Source organism: Tasmannia lanceolata, unplaced genomic scaffold, assembly GCF_043159265.1.
Source record: "Tasmannia lanceolata isolate RefF3 unplaced genomic scaffold, GAP_Taslan_0.1 ptg000019l, whole genome shotgun sequence".
NCBI lineage: Eukaryota > Viridiplantae > Streptophyta > Magnoliopsida > Canellales > Winteraceae > Tasmannia > Tasmannia lanceolata.
The window spans coordinates 5,267,451-5,287,945 of NW_027518696.1; the positions used below are offsets into that span (position 1 = coordinate 5,267,451).

A 20,495-nucleotide genomic window follows, 5' to 3' on the forward strand; every position below is an offset into this window, starting at 1 on the left:
TTGATAAATCAAGGGGTAGGATAATCCGGTCAAAAATGGATTAGTTGCAATGAGTAGGACTCGTGGCTGCCAACCAGATCAATGGCTCTAATAATGTCCACATCGCATTTGTGGGCCCGAAAAGGTGGCTAAGGTGGCTGTGAGTAAAGAGCTCGACACCCGGGGCCTTTTTCGTTGTTACTTGGTCACAGGTTCGAGTCACGGAAACGGCCTCTATGCAAAGCAGAGGGGTAAGGCTGCATACATCTAGCCCTCCCCAGACCCGCAATACTCGTGCACTGGCCGCCCTTTATAGCGGTTACAAAGTTCAGATTTGGTAAAAGAATAAGGCAACTGATAGTGGCACTACCACGTTTTAATAATTGCACAAACTCAGCTTATCTTTTATGATTTAATTTGCGCCTTAGCCTTTTGGGATGTTAATAACCTTTGACGGCTGTTTAAATAGTAAAAGACAAGATGACTTAGTGCAATTATCAAAACGTGGTAGTGCTAATTAGGAAATTATACGAGTATAATTCGAGAAACATATAGAAATTTTTTAAAATGAAGAATCAAAAAGAAAGTCGAAGATCAAAGATACGGCATTACTCCGATTGAGGATCTTTATGTTTGTGAAGAAAAATAATGTAAAACTTCTATTTCTGTAATTGCACTTCTATTTCTGTAATTGCACTATGACAAGAGACGGCATTAAAACCTTTTAACAATTGAGAAAAGTTTGGGCTGATAAGAATGCCGTCAATGAGGAATAGAGCCAGTAACAAAGTTTTCAGGAGTATAATGAGCCAACCTTTAGGTCACAGACAATCCCAGCACTGCCTATTTGAAGAAAACACTGTCTATTCTTTACGACATGCATAGAAACCAAATTTGAAGAATTACAGAACACCTTCTGGATGCAAAGGGAGCTCTCTCCAACTCCCTTAAATGTTAGAACTACATTCATCACAAACATTTAAAGAAATACAGAACAAAATATGGGGTCATGTACCTCGCAATTTATTGAGAAGCATTAGGAGTAGCTTCCTCATCTAATTCATTTACACGCTTTGATTGGATCCTAACACGCTTCCCTTTGATGTACCGGTGCTCCCATGTCACGGGCGGATATTTCTTCTTTAACTTTTCATATTTGTCTAGCATGCCCAACTTCTGAAACACATTACCCACCATTGTCACAATTGAACTGTTTGGCCTGATCCCAAGCTCTTCCATGTCAGCGAATACCTAGTAGATCAGAGATTCAAAATAACAGCTTTTTTTATCAGAAAAAGGATCTTGAAGAGCAAATGAATAACCAACCAACCCACACGTGGACAAGCAGTACTATGCTGAATGCTCTATGAAAACAGTTTACCATTCAAAAAAAATGAACACTCTAAATGAAATTGTGCATAAACACCCCAATTCTTTAGCCATTTGACCCTGCTTATTTTCATCTTTTATGATTCAAGATGACCAAAACTCCACATCTCGTGTCTATTGAAAAAGCTACAATGGGATCAGAGTTATACCTCGAACATCTTTTCATGCATGTCTTTTCCACAGTATATTGAAATCATTTTACTATAGAATTCACGAGGCAAATTTTCCAAATTTTCAAAAAATATCTTCGTCCAGAGTTCCTCGGCTTCTTCAAGTCTCCCGTCCTCTGCTAAAGCATTTAACAGTGTGTAATAGCTTCCCTTGGTTTTTCCTTGACCTTTGCTTAGCATCCATTTTGTCACCTACTACACCATAGCCACTGAGTGAGTGACCAGAGAAGTTATTGAGGAGATGAAAACAACGAATTGGAATGACTGATTATCACTTTATTAGCTGCCTATGATGATACCTGAATTATCCTCTTCCATTCTTTTTCATTCTCAAGGGTCTTCAATGCTTTCTTTACTGTAATTAAAGGGAACTCTAGCTCCCAAGCAATGAAAGAATCCAGGGCCCCATAAACTTCCTCCTTGACATTTGACAATCCCTTTATCTACAAGAGGAAGCAAAAAAGGCTGTTATTGAAGAAACTAAGTAAACATATAAAGAGTTATTAACAAGCATTCAATAGCACCAATTCAAATATAATATTAAGCAAAGGAGTATAAAAGGGTATTGCAAGCACAAGCAGTAGAAGCGGAGAAGTAGGCATTTATTTCTTAAGCTATGTGCCAGACCCAACTTTGAGGTTTTAGAAAATTTTACCTTGATATGAAAAACCCCTCTAAAATAGCGATCAGCAATTTCAACGGCAAACCAAAAACGAAGCAAACATACACAAGCAATCACAAAGACAAAGATTTACGTGGTTCGGCAAAGCCTACGTCCACGGCAAAGGCGACGAGAAAATCCACTATGAGAACAAGAGATTACAAGAGAAGATCAGTATCTCTCAACCCAACCCATAAGAAACCCTAATACACCCCTTTTTCCCTTTTGAGCTCTCAACCCTCTTCTCAAAGACAAGAATACAAAATAATCCGTAAGAGCCCCTTTTTATATAAAGCGGACCATAACTTATAGGGCCGAAAATACATAAAACGAACCGGGCCAAACGGAATAAATGGGCCGCATCGGGGTCGCACACAATATTTCGGACCCCAACCGGGTTGAATTTAAGACACCCAACTCAACATACCTCAACTAGGATCATACTATTTTCTGTGCTGTTATAATATAGACCATATTTTCCCTGCATCATGTCTTGCTTCTTTCTTTGTCTAAGCTCCAATTTTTTTTATCAAATATCAAGAAAGTATTGACAAACAATTGGGGCTTAACAAGAACCATGATAACTCCGTGTAACACTCTAGAAAGACCTCCCAAAAACAAAACTTTTCCAAACCGATCATGGAAGGTAATAAGTGATAACTTCAGAGATGGCCAGTCCTTGAGTTGACCAAGGCTCAATAACTTGGTCTTTGTCTGACTAATCCATTAATACTAATTAAGATGCTTTTTAGATGGAAAACAAGTAGAAGATCAGGAGAAATCAGAAAATTTTGCACCATTCAAAAAAAAATCAAAAAATTTTTCATATTCAACTATGGAGCATAAGTTGTCGAAAACATTTTAAAAAATCCAATACTCACAGAAAAGTCGAATAAGACTAACATATTTACTCAAAAAATCAGCTCTAAGTCTCTAACTATCACTTCTTGTCTCAACCATCCACCCTAAACTAATCTCAGCCATTAATTAGAGCTGGCAAAGCTATTCCGATAACTTATGGAGACCTACAATAGAAAATATAAACTTTCACAGCTGTAAGCTGACAAGTTGTCGAAACTCGAAAACATTTAAAAAAATCCAATACTCACAGAAAAGTCGAATAAGACTAACATATTTACTCAAAAAATCAGCTCTAAGTCTCTAACTATCACTTCTTGTCTCAAGTCTCAACCATCCACCCTAAACTAATCTCAGCCATTAATTAGAGCTGGCAAAGCTATTCTGATAACTTATGGAGACCTACAATAGAAAATATAAACTTTCACAGCTGTGAGCTGACAAGTTACTGATCACATTTTTCTACAAATGTAAATAACAAAAAATGCCACTAAAAATAGAGCAAAATAATAAGAAAAAAATTAACATTCAGAAATCCTTTCACCCAATATTTGCATCCATAGTCCTCACGTGGAATGGTTTGATGTAGCCTTTGCAGTGCATCAACCCTCAAGTTAGTGGACCCCGTTAATGAATTGTCATCAAGAGAATATTCCGTTGAACATCAATAACCTGAGAAATATCATTTAGAATTACGCCTACGGAGATACACCCAGGAAGTTATATTAGATTTAGCCAAAAGCATGAGGCATAGGTTTGATGATGAGGTTGGTTGCCTTAGAAAGGATTTTGGATTTCTTATGATCGTTAAAACTAGATTAATATTGAGAAGGAGAAAAGAAGAGAGAAAGTAGAGAGCAAACCGAGTCACATGAACTATTTCCGGTGAAAGAGTTTGTGTCCCACCTCATGACTTGCCTTCTCTCCGTTATATGGTAAGAAAATGACAAATTACATCATTGCCCTTAGGCTATACACAATCACAAGATTAAATTGACGAATGCGTTGTTATTTGATGATATTATGTTCCTTTTAGATTATAGTTGATCAATCCTAATATTTATTCGTTTATTAAATGAATACCGTATTTATATTATTGCAAATTATGATAGTAATAAGTAATTTTATATGCACGTACTTGTATGGGCTTGCCACCATATCTAGATTTTTAGGGGTTGTCATATCAGACAGTGTCAATGTCGACATGCAACACTCGTGTCCGTGTCCACAAATCATACATTAAAAGAAGTACGTATGGAGCAGCTAAAAGGCTTCGAGGTTGCAGACAGAGATCGATTCATCTGTAGACTCAAAAAAGGCAATTTATGGATTGAATCTGGATTCCAGAGTGTGGTTTGAAAAAGCTTCACCAAGCATTGAAGTATGGTGCATACGGAAGAAGTCAAATCTGTCTTCATTCAACATTATAACTATAGCATGGTTTTAGTATTGGTCTATTTAGATGAAAACATCATAACATGGAGTGATATATCTAAAATCCATAGCCTTTTAAAGTTGGCAGGAGAACTCTAAGGTACACCATGGGCACCTTGGATCATGGACTATTCTACAAGACACAACATTATAAGATAGTCATGGCATTTGGCTACACAAATGCAGATTGGGTATGTGACACAGATACATGCAAATCAGCGTCAAATGACTATTTAGTCTTGTGGAGTTGAAAAAGCAAAGAATTGTAGCCAGATCAAGTGTAGAGGCATAATAGAGGTCCATGGCATCCAGTACAGTAAAGCTTACAAAGTGAAACAACTTTTACAGGAGTTGTGACTGAGATAAGGAGTACATGTGTTTTACTAGGATAACAAGGGTGCCATCAAACTCTTAGAATCCAGTCTTCATTCCAGGACAAAACATGTTAAGATAGTATTGGTTATTCCTCTCAGTCAGCGAGGCCTCGCGCGATCCGGCTTGCTTGGCTTATTTGACAGCCTTCCTCTTATAGATTCTCGATTAGATTCGAGCGACTACTAGTATACCTAGGAGTTGAGATAGCTGCCCCATTTCAGTGAACGTTCACAAATCCCGGCTACCATTTCATGCGTGAGAAGTTGATGATGAGATCTACCCCAATTATGTTTTCAGCAAGAACAAGTAAGAAATGTATTCACAAAGGGCCTCATAGCAGATCATCATCACTATTTGGTGGACAAGCTAAAGCATGTTCTACAGAACACTCATCTTGAAGGGGAGTGTTGAAATATATGAATTATTTAAGTAGGGGTATTTCGGTCATTTGATCACAATATGTATAAAAGTCAATGTAAATAGCATTTCAAAATTAATGAAAGTGTAGAATTGTTCCAAACTTCTTCTTCTTCTTGTTTATATCCTAATACGTATATGTGTTCATCTTAAACTAATTTTTACATGGCCACCCCGCCCAGTCTGCATCTGCATAAGCAACAAGATCTAGTTACAATAATGAAGGAAAAAGGAGGCCACAACCCAACGTCCCACACAAATATCTAAGAATGTGATGCACAGTTGTCTGATGGGATGTATGATGAACTGTGACAAAGTGAGTCATGATCTGGACAACCAAAGCAGTATATGTATATGTCATAGTCAAATAGATCAAACTCCCAACCAGACGACAATAAGTAGTGGAATCCTAAAGTAAAGGATGATCTAACGAACCTCACATTAAGCTCAATAGGGGCGTCAACTATGTATCTGTGAAAAGTACAAGAGTAGCCGAATCATTGGTATATTTAGTTTGACTAACTAAAACAGAAATCCCCCCAAAAAACCATTAAAAAAATTAAAACAGAATTCCATCACCATCTACTCCAGAATTTTCTTCAAATGTTAGAATTATGCGGTTTCGTACAATGATAGATTATGAATGGACAGAAAGGAAAACCGATGAAGTTAATCAATGCAACCAGGAAGCAGTTCAATCTAGTAACTGAATATGAGAATACTCAGTACTTCTGTAACCAGCTTACAATTAAAAAAATATCAAAAATGGATAGAATAATGCATTTTCATTATTAAATTCCTTCCTATTGCCATGGATTCATGATATTCTTAATGAACTCATAAAATTGGTTATAGTAAATACCAGTACAGGAAACCCTTACACATTCAACAAGCTTTTGCGACTTTGAAATGGTGCCTATTCTATTTCTGGATTTCCATACACGAGGATATCTTGGTCTTGGGCCTTTTGCATAACATACCTGGTATAGCAATGATTTGTATAAGAATGATAGATAATAATTGAAATATAGCATAATATGAAAACATTGAATAGTTTATGTGAAGATCAGATCAAAAACTGTGACAACTCCATTATTGATCCATGATGACAGCGTTATTTATGTATAGACCCTTCTTTAACTAAGAATTAAAATTGAAATGTCTGGCACATATATAGATTTCTCACTACAACTTGTCAGAAATTTATGCAAAGATCAGATCAACCAAATGTGACAAGTCCATTATTGATCCATGATGACACCGTTATTTATGTATAGACCCTTCTTTAACTAAGAATTAAAATTGAAATGTCTGGCACATAGATAGATTTCTTACTACAACTTGTCAGAAGCTTAGAAATCCCCATGCATCATCAGTTTTGAATAGATGAATATGACCATGTCCACATCAAAGAGTCATTTGTGATAATTCTCAATAAATCTGAAGGAGCAGAACCATGCGAGTATTTTTATGTTTTTCCTGCCTTTTGCTCTTCTTTACTGATTAGTAACATCAAAGCTTCATTTGTGGTAGTATCGCAAGAACCTAAGGACGGTGTTAACTGGATGAGATAATTCAGATATCACAAGGTTATAAATTTAGCATATTTGAAAAGAAAAAAGAAAAGTATCTCTATAATAAATCCCACCAGAACCATACGTCCTCTTGTGGGTAATGAGCTCCAAAATGCTATAGTTGCATAAAGAATATAAATATAAACAGCAACCCACTTAGGGGAACTCACCACAAGCGCATCAAACTTCTGTGAAATGTTGATTAGTTCCAAACTTCTTGACACGCTTGTTGGAGGATAACTCAAGCTAAACATCCTGCAAAAATTCATAGATGGCACCATATAAACACCCGTGAAAAAAGGTGATGAGTCAAAGAACATCGCATCGCTTGGCTTAGTGATTTCAGTCTAATAGTGTTTGTGAATCGAGGACAACATAACCTTGACAATAAAAGCAGTTGGGGGTTCCATGCAAAAGCAAATATCCCGCATCGGAAAAGTGGATGGATGTGGATGCACTTATAAGGACTAGGACACCCTCCCCTTAACGGCTAGCTTTTAAGGGAGAGCTCAAACCGGGTCCGAACAAGCGGTATCAGAGGCGGGGCATGGTAACTATGTTGTGCACCCTAGGATGGAGATAATCCCTCCGAGAAGATCTCGGTAACCCCGGTATACCCTCGAGGATGGAGAAAAATTCGTCAGGGAAGACCTAGTAGTTCCCACATTGGTCCTGCGTGGAGGGGCGAGATTGTCCATGTTGTTTCCACGTTGAAGGGGAGATTGTTGGGGGTTCCACCCAAAAGCAAAGATCCCACATAGGGTGCAACTCGGGTCGGGCCGGTCGGGTTTTCCGAAACCCTACCATACCTAAGAATTATATCAGGTCAGGTCGGGTCGGGTCTAAATTTTTATAGAAAAACCATAGATTCGTAAACTCAACCCTATGCAAGATAGTTTCTCGGGTCGGATCGGGTTTTCATTTTTTAGCGTAGGATGGTAACTAATTTTAAAGATTGTAGAAAAAAATTTAAAGCTTCACACCAAAAATCTCTAAATTTATGTCATCAAGTGTATAAATTTAAGAAGGACACTACATTTGCACATAACAGACATAATCACCTCAAAACAATTGTATTAGTATATTGGAAAATAATTTGCTATGTTAATCAAGAGATATTTAAGAAAGTCACAGTACACCCATATGAGTTGGGTCAAGTTTCGGGTTTTAAGCCCTTTTTTTTCCTTTAAACCCAGCACTACTCAAGATTGAGTCGGGTTTTCCAATTTAAAACCCAACCCTACCCAGGACCCATGATTTCTAAACCCAACCCATGTTATTTTCGGGTCGGGCCAATGCGCAAGTTGCAGCCCTAACTGTTTCTGTGAGAATGGTTCAATGCTTGAGGATTAATTCACCTTAAAGATTTTCTTTGCCTTTGAAACTTAATAGATAACGTTAGAGCCTTAGAGGGGGGATCTTATCGTCAGAGGGGATATTTCCCCAAAAAAAGGAGTCCTCCCCCCCCCCAAAAAAAAAAAAACAAAAACAAAATTCCTTTTAGTTGTGGGCACTGATAAATTTGCACCCCCTTTAGGATGATTGATACCACTTTGAACGTGAATTGAAGTCTTCAGATTTCGGGAAGAGTCTTATTTTTCCAGTTCCACACACTTAGTCTCGAACACCCCCCTTCCCATTGCTATACCTAAAGACGTTCAGGTGTGCTCTCTCCCTCTCTCTCGCTCTCTCTATTTAATTTTGAGAGTGAAAAGAGCTGCGTATCTTTTTATTGCAGGTCTGATTTCTATGTCTGTTATCTTTCCTCGTCCAAATTGTCAACACATAGCTATTGTTGATCGATTTAACCCGTGGATTTCTTTTCCCGAAATGTTGAGTTCGTTTCTTTTCGGATCATCCTATTCTTTGCCTTTGAAACCGTAAATTTTTTGCCCTCTAATGTTTTTTGCTTCCGCCTCATCTATACTGTTTTTCTTCTCCCCCCCCCCCCCTCCTATTTCGACAGCCTTAAAAAATTTCCGCCTTAGGATTTTCTATCCAGTTTTAATTTCTTGCGTTTGGGTTCTCTTCACCTTGCCTAGTGTCTTTTTTTTTCGGGATTATATGTGCATATATCATATGCTTGGTCTGCTTTAGATTCACCATTTTGTTTTCCAATCTTGACTGGGCTTCTGTTTATACTCATTCCAAACTTGTTTTAACTTAGCAATATTATGCTTAACCATCTATTCTTTCTGTTTTGTTAATTGGCCTTAGCAGATACTATTATATATATGAGAAAACGGTTCCTACACATATGTGTAGAGAGTTCTCTACACACTAGCTTAAAATACAGTGGAGGCCCACATTGTTTGGGTGATCCAAGCCATCCATTTTAAAGGCCCTCACATAGATAGGGTGTCTACAAAAAATCAGATCCATAAGATCATCCCAACCCTACGATTTGTGGAGGTAAAATGGATGTCTTTAAACCTTCACAAATTAGTCTATTTTTTGCCTCCACAGTTCAAATGGTTAGGATGATCCTATGGATCTGATTTTTTGTGGACACCCTATCTATGTGAGGGCCTTAAAAATGAATGGTTTGGATCATCCAAATAATGTGGCCCCCACTGTATTTTAAGCTAGTGTGTAGATAACTTATCTACACATATGTGTAGGAACCGTTCTCTCTCTCTCTCTCTCTCTCTCTCTCTCTCTCTCTCTCTCTATATATATATATATATATATATATATATATATATATATATATATATATTTCCTACTATCTCTCAATCCTCTGCTGGTATTTTTTCCATCTTCATGTTATAAAATATTCTGTTTTTCACACATGGGTGTTGTTTCTAACAAAAATCATATTTATATTGAGCAAAAGCCATTAGGTGTCTAGATGTTTAAATGTATAAAATTAAGCAGTCACCTTAAAAACTATACTAACAGATCTCTATAATAGCTGTATCTGGTGTTTAGGATTATCTTCAATGATTTCAATGGTACGTGTTATATGCTATTAGGCGGCTAGATGTTCTAAATTAGGAATACATGAGCACATTGCTTCTAAGATTTTATGAAATAGATAACATGAGTATGTGGTGTTTAGAATATTATTGATTTTTTTTTCCCTTCATATATGGAATGTATGGAAGAGCGTATATGTGAAAACATGGACTATCTCCTGAAGCTCTTATGATGAAATTAATATTTGATCTCCCATGGCCCAAATTATCAGCATAGTTTTACTTCTTCTCATGACAGACTGGCACCGTGAGCACATATTTTGTGTCATCAATTCTAAAACATGTGGTTTCTTTGCCATTTTGATATCTTGCAAACGGTGATGCATCAATTCGAAAACATCGATGCCTTTGTTGGCTCATTTGGCATCTTGTCATATCCAAGCTTTTTCTTAGCTCAGTGTATCATATGTGCAAGGGCTTTGGATATTTTTCGTGCAGTGGTTATGGAAGATGCACAACTCACCATATTGAGTATATTTTGTGATTGGATCAGAAGATATAACTGGATTTTTTGTATTCCTTTTTCTTCTCAAAAGACAATTCAAGAAACCTATGCAACATGACATAAGTGCCAAGGCTCCACAGCTACTTACCACTAAGCAAAGATTCTTAAGCTGTTCAGCGGGGCTATCATGTTTTCTGAAATAGTGGAGGTGGTTGCTGTTGGGACCCGGGTAGAACTCACTCTTAAAGGCTTAAATGCTAGCCGTTAAGAGGAGGGTGCCCAAGTCCTTATAAGCGCATCCACATCCATCCACGATCTTCCTATGAGGGATCTTTGCTTTTGGGTGGAACCCCCAACGACCTCCCCTTCAACGTGGAAACAACATGGACAATCTCGCCCCTCCACGCAAGACCAATGTGGGAACTACTAGGTCTTCCCTGACGAATTTTTCTCCATCCTCGAGGGTATACCGGGGTTACCGAGATCTTCTCGGAGGGATTATCTCCATCCTCGGGGGCACAACATTGTTACCATGCCCCGCCTCTGATACCGCTTGTTCGGACCCGGTTTGAGCTCTCCCTTAAAAGCTAGTCGTTAAGGGGAGGGTGTCAAAGTCATTATAAGCGCATCCACATCCATCCATTTTTCCGATGCGGGATCTTTGCTGTTGCATGGAATCCCCAACTGCTTCTATCGTCAAGGTTATGCTGTCCTGGATTCACAAACACTATTGGACTAAGCCAAGCGATGCGATGTTCTCTGACTCATCACCTTTTTTCATGGGTGTTTATATTCACATATAATCCCGGAAAAAAAAAAGACACTAGGCAAGGTGTACAGAACCCAAACGCAATAAATTAAAACTGGGTAGAAAACCCTAAGGCGGAAAATTTTTAAGGCAGTAGAAATAAAGGGGGAAGAAGAAAAACAGTATAGATGAGGCAGAAGCAAACAACATTAGAGGGCAAAAAATTTACGGTTTCAAAGGCAAATTACAGGATAATTCAAAAGGAAACGAACTCAACATTTCGGAAAAAGAAACCCACGGGTTAAATAGATCAGCAATGGCGATGTGTTGACAATTTGGACGAGGAAAGATAACAGACACAGAAATCAGACCTGCAATAAAAAGATACGAAGCTCTTTTCACTATCAAAATTAAATAGAGAGAGCGAGAGAGAGCACACCTGAACGTCTTCCGGTATAACAATGGGAAGGGTGGTGTTCGAGGCTAGGTGTGGGGAACAGGAAAAATACGAGACTCTTCCGGAAATCTGAGGATTTTCTGAATTTTCTCCCGCCTTGAAACGTCAATTCACGTTTAAAGTGGGTCAATCATCCTACAGGGGGTGCGAATTTATTAGTGCCCACAACTAAAAGGAAAAAAAAATTGAGAGGGGGGATCTCCCTTTTTGGAGGGGAAATATCTCCTCTGACGATAAGATCCACCCTCTAAGGCTCAAGATCCCCCCTAAAAGGCTCTCACGTTATCTGTTAAGTTTCAAAGGCAAAGAAAATCGTTAAGGTGAATTAATCCTCAAGCATTGAACCATTCTCACATAAACAGTTAGGGCTGCAACTTGCGCATTGACCTGACCCGAAAATAACATGGGTTGGGTTTAGAAATCATGGGTCCTGGGTAGGGTTGGGTTTTAAATTGGAAAATCCGACTCAATCTTGAGTAGTGCTGGGTTTAAAGGGAAAAAAAGGCCTAAAACCCGAAACCTGACCCAACTCATATGGGTGTACTGAGACTTTCTTAAATATCTCTTGATTAACATAGCAAATTATTTTCCAATATACTAATACAATTGTTTTGAGGTGATTATGTTTGTTATGTGCAAATGTAGTGTCCTTAAATTTATACACTTGATGACATAAATTTAGAGATTTTTGGTAGCTCTATATTTTTTTTCTACAATCTTTAAAATTAGTTACCATCCTACGCTAAAAAATTAAAATCTGACCCGACAAGAGAAACTATCTTGCATAGGGTTGAGTTTACGAATTTAAGGTTTTTCTATAAAAATTTAGACCCGACCCAACCTGACCTAATATAATTCTTAGGTATGGTAGGGTTTCGGAAAACCCGACTGGCCCGACCCGAGTTGCACCCCTATAAACCGTTAAAGGGGGATTTTATCCGTTTAGGGGAGATATCATTTCCCTTTTAGGGTTCTAGAGTGTGTAAAGGACACTAACTTGAGTGTATCTGGTCCCATGTACAATTCCAGGGGGATTTTATCTGTTTAGGGGGTATATCATTTCCCTTCCAAAACGGAAAAAGTTGTTTTCTCGTAGGATTTTATCCGTTGAAGTGGGATACCCCACCGTCAACGGTTGCGATTATACGAACAATGAACATTGTACTGTGGGCCACTGTGTTCGAAGTTTAATTTGGACAGCTAGTCTCTCTCTCTCTCTGAATGACTGAATCTATCTCGAACTCTCTTAATCAAAACCCTAAACCGTCTCCCTGCCCCCGTCTCTCCCTCGAACTGTCTGGATCAAAACCCTAACAAACACCTCATCTCTCTCTCTCTAAAGCATAACAAGTCTCTCCCGATCTCAATCTCGAACCAATAAGACGAAGAAGAAGAAGAAGGTTGTTTCACCTAACGCAACTTTGTTTTCTCCGTCTTTAATATCTATGCGCACATTCTGTTTTGGGGGGAAATATCCCCTCTGACGATAAAATCCCCCCTCTAACGTTATCTGTTAAGTTTCAAAGGCAAAGAAAATCATTTAAGGAGGTGAATTAATCCTCAAGCAGTTCAGTTGCGCCATAGAAACGGAAACGGAAAGGAGGCTTATTTTCCACGGAAAAGCACAAAAACATACGTTTTGTTGGCGAGTCTGTTCAGTTGCGCGAAGGAAACGGAAAAGAAATGGAAATGACGTGGCAGAAGGAAATGGAAATGAAAAGAAACTGCTAAGAAAGCAATAGGAGTGCGCATTCAGTTACCAGGAAACGGAAAAGAAACAGTAAAGAAACAGGAGGAATGTGCATTCAGTTGCCAGGAAATGGAAAAGAACCCCTCCATAAACCATCCATCCAAGCACATCCAAACAACACAAGCACATCTACCTAAATAGAAAAATAACTACTGTGAGTGTTGATTACCTTGGAAATTATGGAACAGTTCTTGAAAATCAAATGAGAGCGTGACCACCTGCAAAACAATGGAAAGCAAACCAGATTAATCCCAACCCAACCACAAACCAAAAACTCAAATAAATCTCAAACCCAAACCAGATCAGGGGGTAAATCCGAACCCAAACCAAACCAGATTAATCTGAAACCCAAACCAGAATAATCCCAAACCCAAACCAGATTTAATACCCAAAATCATGAACCCAAAATCCAAATCAAACGAAATAACCAGCCATATGATACCCAAAATCCACACCACAAAACACAGCAAGATGAAAAAAAGACATGCAAGATGAAATAACCCAAAAATCCAGACCCTATTCAAGATGTATCAAAGTACTCCGAGATCTCCAGAAAAAGAAGACATTCCAAGATTTCAGCAAACATTCCAAGCACCCAAACTCTAGTTTTCGGTTAACAACACACATTACAAACCCTAGTTTTAGGTTAACAACAGACATCTAAAACAAATATACTAAAAAAATCCCACCAGGGACCCTAAAATTAAATCACAACACAAAGCATAAAAATCAGATCTGAACAAACCCTAGTTTTAGGTTTAGAATCACACGTTAAAAATCTAAAAAAAAAACAAAAAACAGAGAAAAAGAAAAACCCAAAAAAACATACAACCAAGCCCCAAAAATACATAGATCCAAGCACCAAGCCAAACAAAAACAAAGATCCATGCCAAACCAGGCATCTCCTACAATTGAAACCCAAAAAAAAATTATAAAAAAGAGGGGAAAGAAAGAAAGGGAGGAGGCGTACCTGTTGGGGAAGGAGGACGAGTGGAGGCCTCGAGATTGTAGAGCGAGAGGAGATGAGATGAGAGAGCGAGAGGAGTCGAAAAGGGTTCTGCTGTCACTCACAAGAGGCGACTCGTTTTTTTCCGATAGACGTGAATCGAGGAAAATAACTCGAATCCGAGTCTATGGCACTGTTCACTTGCCTTATCAGGAAACGAAAGGAAAGGAAAACACCCCAAATTTTCGTGAGAAATAGCAAATTCTGTTGTTCGCTTGTTTTCTCCGGAAAATAAAGTTAATGATGTGGAAACATAAAAAAATACGTGGAAAATATGGATTCTCCCGAAAGGCGCTACCCATTTTCCGCCTAAATCGATAGGAAAATCAATTTCCTTTCTCGCCAGAAAGCTATCATCGTGTTTTTTTTTTCACAACTCTCCCTCTAGCAAAAACCCTAGGCGCTCCTCCTTCGTCAACCTCGACCACTCCGGCGACGATTCTACCTCCGGCGGGCAGCAAATACTCCAGCGAAGCAAATCTCAGGTCTCATTGTCAAGGTAAGTGGGTTTCATTTTTTTTTTCCTTCAAATCCTCGACCTCGTTTCTCTGATCTACAACTTTTTTGTTACTTTTTTCCGGGAATAGGATTTCTTCAATCCACGGCCTCCTTTCCCCTCTTGATCTACAAGATCTGTAGAAGATCTAGAGGTGAAGCAAATCTCAGGTCTCATTGTCAAGGTAAGTGGGCTTGAATCATCACATCACCATTTCATAAATGGAAGAAAACCCATTTGCTTAAAAACCTGAAGTTGCTAATATATGTATATATGGGGGAAAGAAAAGCAATCCCAGATGATGGAAAACGAGGTTTTTTCCGCCAAATTGCTAGCAAATTAAAAAGCAGAGAACCGGGCAAGAAGTGCACAAGAACAGAATGGGCAAAGAATGTGAAGAAGAAGATGGAATTCCTTGAATATTTTTTTTACCTGTTGACGCAATTCCTTGAATTCCAGAGGTTGTGCTGAAAAGGCCCTTTGTTGGTGTTTCATTTACCCCCTGACCCACACCAAGAAAATTATAAATTTAATTTTCTAAAGCTGCCCGCTGTCAGGTCAGACACTCAGAATGGGCAAAGAATGTGAGAAAGACCTCTTACAGGTTTGGTTAATTTGAGAAAGACCTTTTTTTAATTTTCAATTTGTAGCGTAATTAGTTGCATTGGAATGTAGATTGCGTAAAGAAATTTCAACAGCCGATATCGACATTTCATTTTATGCAGATTGAAATAGAAGGATCCTATATAGAAGCTTGCTAGGTTCATTTGGATGGATTAGGGATTTATGTACGTGTTGTTTATGCGGTAGCATTTAATGCCAAAAATAAATCTTGTGCAAAATATGTTTAATATGGGTTTCTGCATATTTTTCCTTGCTTTCTGGGCAAGTGAACAGTGAGAAGATAACTTTCCTGCATATTTTTCCTCCGTTTCTAGGCAAGTGAACAGCGAGAAAGCATGGGAAAATCACAGTTTCTTTTCCTTTCCTTTCCATTTTGCCACGTCAGATTCCTTTCCTTTCCTTTCCTTTCCTTTCCCGGGAAAACAAGTGAACAGAGCCACGGTCGGATTTTGAGTTGGGGAAGGTGGGTTGACACGCAGGATAAGTCGGATTCCACGTCAGACTCCTGCCTTCCCCGTCCTTTCCGTTCCCAGCCAACAAAACGTACGTTTTTGTGCTTTTCCGTGGAAAATAAGACTCCTTGCCTTTCCGTTTCCGTTTCCCTTTCCGTTTCTAAGGCGCAACTGAACTGCTTGAGGATTAATTCATCTCCTTTAACGATTTTCGTTGCCTTTGGAACTTAACAGATAACATTACAGAGGGGATTTTATCGTCAGAGGGGATATTTTCCCCCAAAACAGAATGTGCTCATGGATATTAAAGACGGAGAAAACAAAGTTACCTCAGGTGAAACAGCTGTCTTCTTCTTCTTCTTCTTCGTCTTATTGGTTCGAGATTGAGATCGGGAGAGACTTGTTATGCTTTAGAGAGAGAGAGATAGAGATGAGATGTTTGTTGGGGTTTTGGTCCAGACGGTTCGAGGGAGAGACGGGGGCAGGGAGACGGTTTAGGGTTTTGATTAAGAGAGAGAGAGATAGATTCAGCCATTCAAATAGAGAGAGAGAGAGAGAGAGCCTAGCTGTCCAAATTAAACTTCGAACACAGTGGCCCACAGTACAGTGTTCATTGTTCGTATAATCACAACCGTTGACGTGGGGTATCTCACATCAACGAATAAAATCCTACCAGAAAACAACTTTTACCGTTTTGGAATGGAAATGATATCCCCCCTAAACGGCTGAAATCCCCCTGGAATTTTACATGGGACCAGATACACTCACGTCAGTGTCCTTTCCACACTCTACAACCCTAAAAAGGGAAATGATATCCTTCCTAAACGGATAAAATCACCCTTTAACGGTTTATAAGGGTCCCAACTCGGGTCGGGCCGGTCGGGTTTTTCGAAACCCTACCATACCTAAGAATTATATCAGATCAGGTCGGGTCGGGTCTAAATTTTTATAGAAAAACCTTAGATTTGTAAACTCAACCCTATGCAAGATAGTTTCTCAGGTCGGGTTTCCATTTTTTTGGCGTAGGATGGTAATTAATTTTAAAGATTGTAGAGAAAAAAAAGCTTCACACCAAAAATCTCTAAATTTATGTCATCAAGTGTATAAATTTAAGACGGACACTGCATTTGCACATAACAAACATAATCACCTTAAAACAATTGTATTAGTATATTGGAAAATAATTTGCTATGTTAATCAAGAGATATTTAAGAAAGTCACAGTACACCCATATGAGTTGAGTCGGGTTTCGGGTTTTAGGCCTTTTTCCATTAAACCTAGTACTACTCAAGATTGAGTCGGGTTTTCCAATTCAAAACCCGACCCTACCTAGGACCCATGATTTCTAAACCCAACCCATGTTATTTTCGGGTCGGGTCATGCGCAAGTTGCAGCCCTAACTGTTTATGTGAGAATGGTTCAATGCTTAAGGATTAATTCACCTTAACAATTTTATTTGCCTTTGAAACTTAACAGATAACGTTAGAGCCTTAGAGGGGGGATCTTATCGTCAGAGGGGATATTTTCCCCCAAAAAAGGGAGCCCCCCCCCCCCCCCCCCCCCACAATGCCCCCCACCCAAAAAAAAACAAAAAAAAATTTCCTTTTAGTTGTGGGCACTTATAAATTCGCACCCCCTGTAGGATTATTGACACCACTTTGAATGTGAATTGACGTTTCAAGACGAGAGAAAATTCGGAAAATCCTCAGATTTCTGGAAGAGTCTCTTATTTTTCCTGTTCCCCACACTTAGCCTCGAACACCCCCCTTCCCATTGCTATACCTTAAGACGTTCAGGTGTGCTCTCTCTCTCTCTCTATTTAGTTTTGATAGTGAAAAGAGCTTCGTATCTTTTTATTGCAAGTCTGATTTCTATGTCTGTTATCTTTCCTCGTCCGAATTGTCAACACATCGCTATTCCTGATCGATTTAACCCGTGGGTTTCTTTTTCCGAAATGTTGAGTTCGTTTCTTTTCGGATTATCCTATTCTTTGCCTTTGAAACCGTAAATTTTTTGTCGTCTAATGTTTTTTGCTTCTGCCTCATCTATATTGTTTTTCTTCTCCCTCCTCCCCTATTTCGACTGCCTTAAAAATTTTCCGCCTTAGGGTTTTCTACCCAGTTTTAATTTATTGTGTTTCAGTTCTTTTCACCTTGCCTAGTGTCTTTTTTTGCCGGGATTATATGTGCATATATCATATGCTTGGTCTGCTTTAGATTCACCATTTTGTTTTCCAGTCCTGACTGGGCTTCTGTTTATACTCATTCCAAACTTGTTTTATTAATTGCCTTTTGTGTATAACTTAGCAATATTATGGTTAACCATCTATTCTTTCTATTTTGTTAATTGGCCTTAGCAGATACTATTATATATATTTTCTACTATCTCTCAATCGACCCAAAAAAAAAAAAACAAAAAAAAAATTTCCCTTTAGTTGTGGGCACTTATAAATTCGCACCCCCTGTAGGATGATTGACACCACTTTGAATGTGAATTGACGTTTCAAGACAAGAGAAAAGTCGGAAAATCCTCAGATTTCTGGAAGAGTCTCTTATTTTTCATGTTCCCCACACTTAGCCTCGAACACCCCCCTTCTCATTGCTATACCTTAAGACGTTCAGGTGCGCTCTCTCTCTCTCTCTATATATATATATATATTTAATTTTGATAGTGAAAAGAGCTTCGTATCTTTTTATTGCAGGTCTGATTTCTATGTCTGTTATCTTTCCTCGTCCGAATTGTCAACACATCGCTATTCCTGATCGATTTAACCCGTGGGTTTCTTTTCCCTAAATGTTGAGTTCGTTTATTTTCGGATTATCCTATTCTTTACTTTTGAAACCGTAAATTTTTTGCCCTCTAATGTTTTTTGCTTCTGCCTCATCTATATTGTTTTTCTTCTCCCTCTTCCCCTATTTCGACTACTTTAAAAATTTTCCGCCTTAGGGTTTTCTACCCAGTTTTAATTTATTGCATTTCGGTTCTTTTCACCTTGCCTAGTGTCTTTTTTTTTTGCCAGGATTATATGTGCATATATCATATGCTTGGTCTGCTTTAGATTCACCATTTTGTTTTCCAGTCTTGACTGGGCTTCTGTTTATACTCATTCCAAACTTGTTTTATTAATTGCCCCTTGTGTATAACTTAGCAATATTATGGTTAACCATCTATTCTTTTTGTTTTGTTAATTGGCCTTAGCAGATACTATTATATATTTTTTCTACTATCTCTCAGTCCTCTGCTGGTATTTTTTCCATCTTCATGTTATAAAATATTCTGTTTTTCACACATGGATGTTGTTTCTAACAAAAATCATATTTATATTGAGCAGAAGCCATTAGGTGTCTAGATATTTAAATGTATAAAATTAAGCAGTCACCTTAAAAACTATACTAACAGATCTCCATAATAGCTGTATCTGGTGTTTAGGATTATCTTCAATGATTTCAATGGTACGTGTTATATGCTATTAGACGGCTAGTTGTTCTAAATTAGGAATACATGAGCACATTGCTTCTAAGATTTTATGAAATAGATAACATTAGTATGTGCTGTTTAGAATATTATTAATTTTTCTCTCTCTTCATATATGGAATGTATGGAAGAGTGTATATGTGAAAGCATGGACTATCTCCTGAAGCTCTTATGATGAAATTAATATTTGATCTCCTATGGCCCAAATTATCAACATAGTTTTACTTCTTCGCATGAATGACTGGCACCGTGAGCATATATTTTGTGTCATCAATTCTAAAACATGTGGTTTCTTTGCCATTATGATATCTTGCAAATGGTGATGCATCAATTCGAAAACATCGTTGCCTTTGTTGGCTCATTTATTTTGGCATCTTGTCATATCCATGCTTTTCCTTAGCTCAGTGTATCATATGTGCAAGGGCTTTGGATATTTTTCGTGCAGTGGTTATGGAAGATGCACAACTCACCATATTGAGTATATTTTGTGATTGGATCACAAGATATAACTGAATTTTTTATATTCCTTTTTCTTCTCAAAAGACAATTCAAGAAACCTATGCAACATGACATTAGTGCCGAGGCTCCACAGCTACTTACCACTAAGCAAAGATTCTTAAGTTGTTCAGCGGGGCTATCAGGTTTTCTGAAATAGTGGAGGTGGTTGTTGTTGGGACCTGGGTAGAACTCACTCTTAAAGGCTTAAAAGCTAGTCGTTAAGGGGAGGGTGCCCAAGTCCTTATAAGCGCATCCACATCCATCCACGATCTTCCTATGTGGTATCTTTGCTGTCGGGTGGAACCCCCAACAATCTCCCCTTCAACGTGGAAACAACATGGACAATCTCGCCCCTCCACGCAGGACCAATGTGGGAACTACTAGGTCTTCCCTGACGAATTTTTCTCCATCCTCGAGAGTATACCGGGGCTACCGAGATCTTCTCGGAGGGATTATCTCCATCCTCAGGGGCACAACATAGTTACCATGCCCCGCCTCTGATACTGCTTGTTGAGACCCGGTTTGAGCTCTCCCTTAAAAGCTAACCGTTAAGGGGAGGGTGTCCAAGTCATTATAAGCGCAGCCACATCCATCCACTTTTCCGATGGGGGGTCTTTGCTTTTGCATGGAACCCCCAACTGCTTTTATCGTCAAGGTTCTGCTGTCCTGGATTCACAAACACTATTAAACTAAAATCACTAAGCCAAGTG

At 38.6% G+C, this 20,495-nt stretch overlaps 1 protein-coding gene and 1 long non-coding RNA gene across 2 annotated transcripts; one reads left to right on the forward strand and one right to left on the reverse strand.

Moving 5' to 3' along the window:
- Positions 1-754: 754 nt before the first annotated feature.
- EMB1417 (Pentatricopeptide repeat (PPR) superfamily protein) lies at positions 755-14,440 on the reverse strand. The gene is made up of 7 exons (XM_077362326.1): positions 14,206-14,440; positions 13,405-13,453; positions 7,028-7,112; positions 6,165-6,263; positions 1,838-1,981; positions 1,518-1,730; positions 755-1,230 (listed from the first exon to the last, which is right to left on the reverse strand). Exons 3-7 carry the CDS (start codon positions 7,109-7,111, stop codon positions 1,003-1,005), a joined length of 768 nt encoding a protein of 255 aa, XP_077218441.1. The 5' UTR covers position 7,112; positions 13,405-13,453; positions 14,206-14,440; the 3' UTR covers positions 755-1,002.
- LOC143852747 (uncharacterized) lies at positions 14,424-15,507 on the forward strand. Its single transcript, XR_013236851.1, has 2 exons — positions 14,424-14,740; positions 14,829-15,507. It is a non-coding gene; the product is annotated as an uncharacterized LOC143852747 (long non-coding RNA).
- The last annotated feature ends 4,988 nt before the right edge of the window (positions 15,508-20,495 follow it).

Bases quoted from the DNA above. Each gene is read 5' to 3' on its own strand.
- EMB1417 (XM_077362326.1), bottom strand. From the start codon at position 7,111: ATGTTTAGCTTGAGTTATCCTCCAACAAGCGTGTCAAGAAGTTTGGAA. The intron at 1,982-6,164 runs GTAAGGGTTTCC...TTCCTCTTGTAG, and splicing joins CGCAAAAGCTTGTTGAATGT to ATAAAGGGATTGTCAAATGT. The intron at 1,731-1,837 runs GTATCATCATAG...ATGGTGTAGTAG, and splicing joins AATGGAAGAGGATAATTCAG to GTGACAAAATGGATGCTAAG.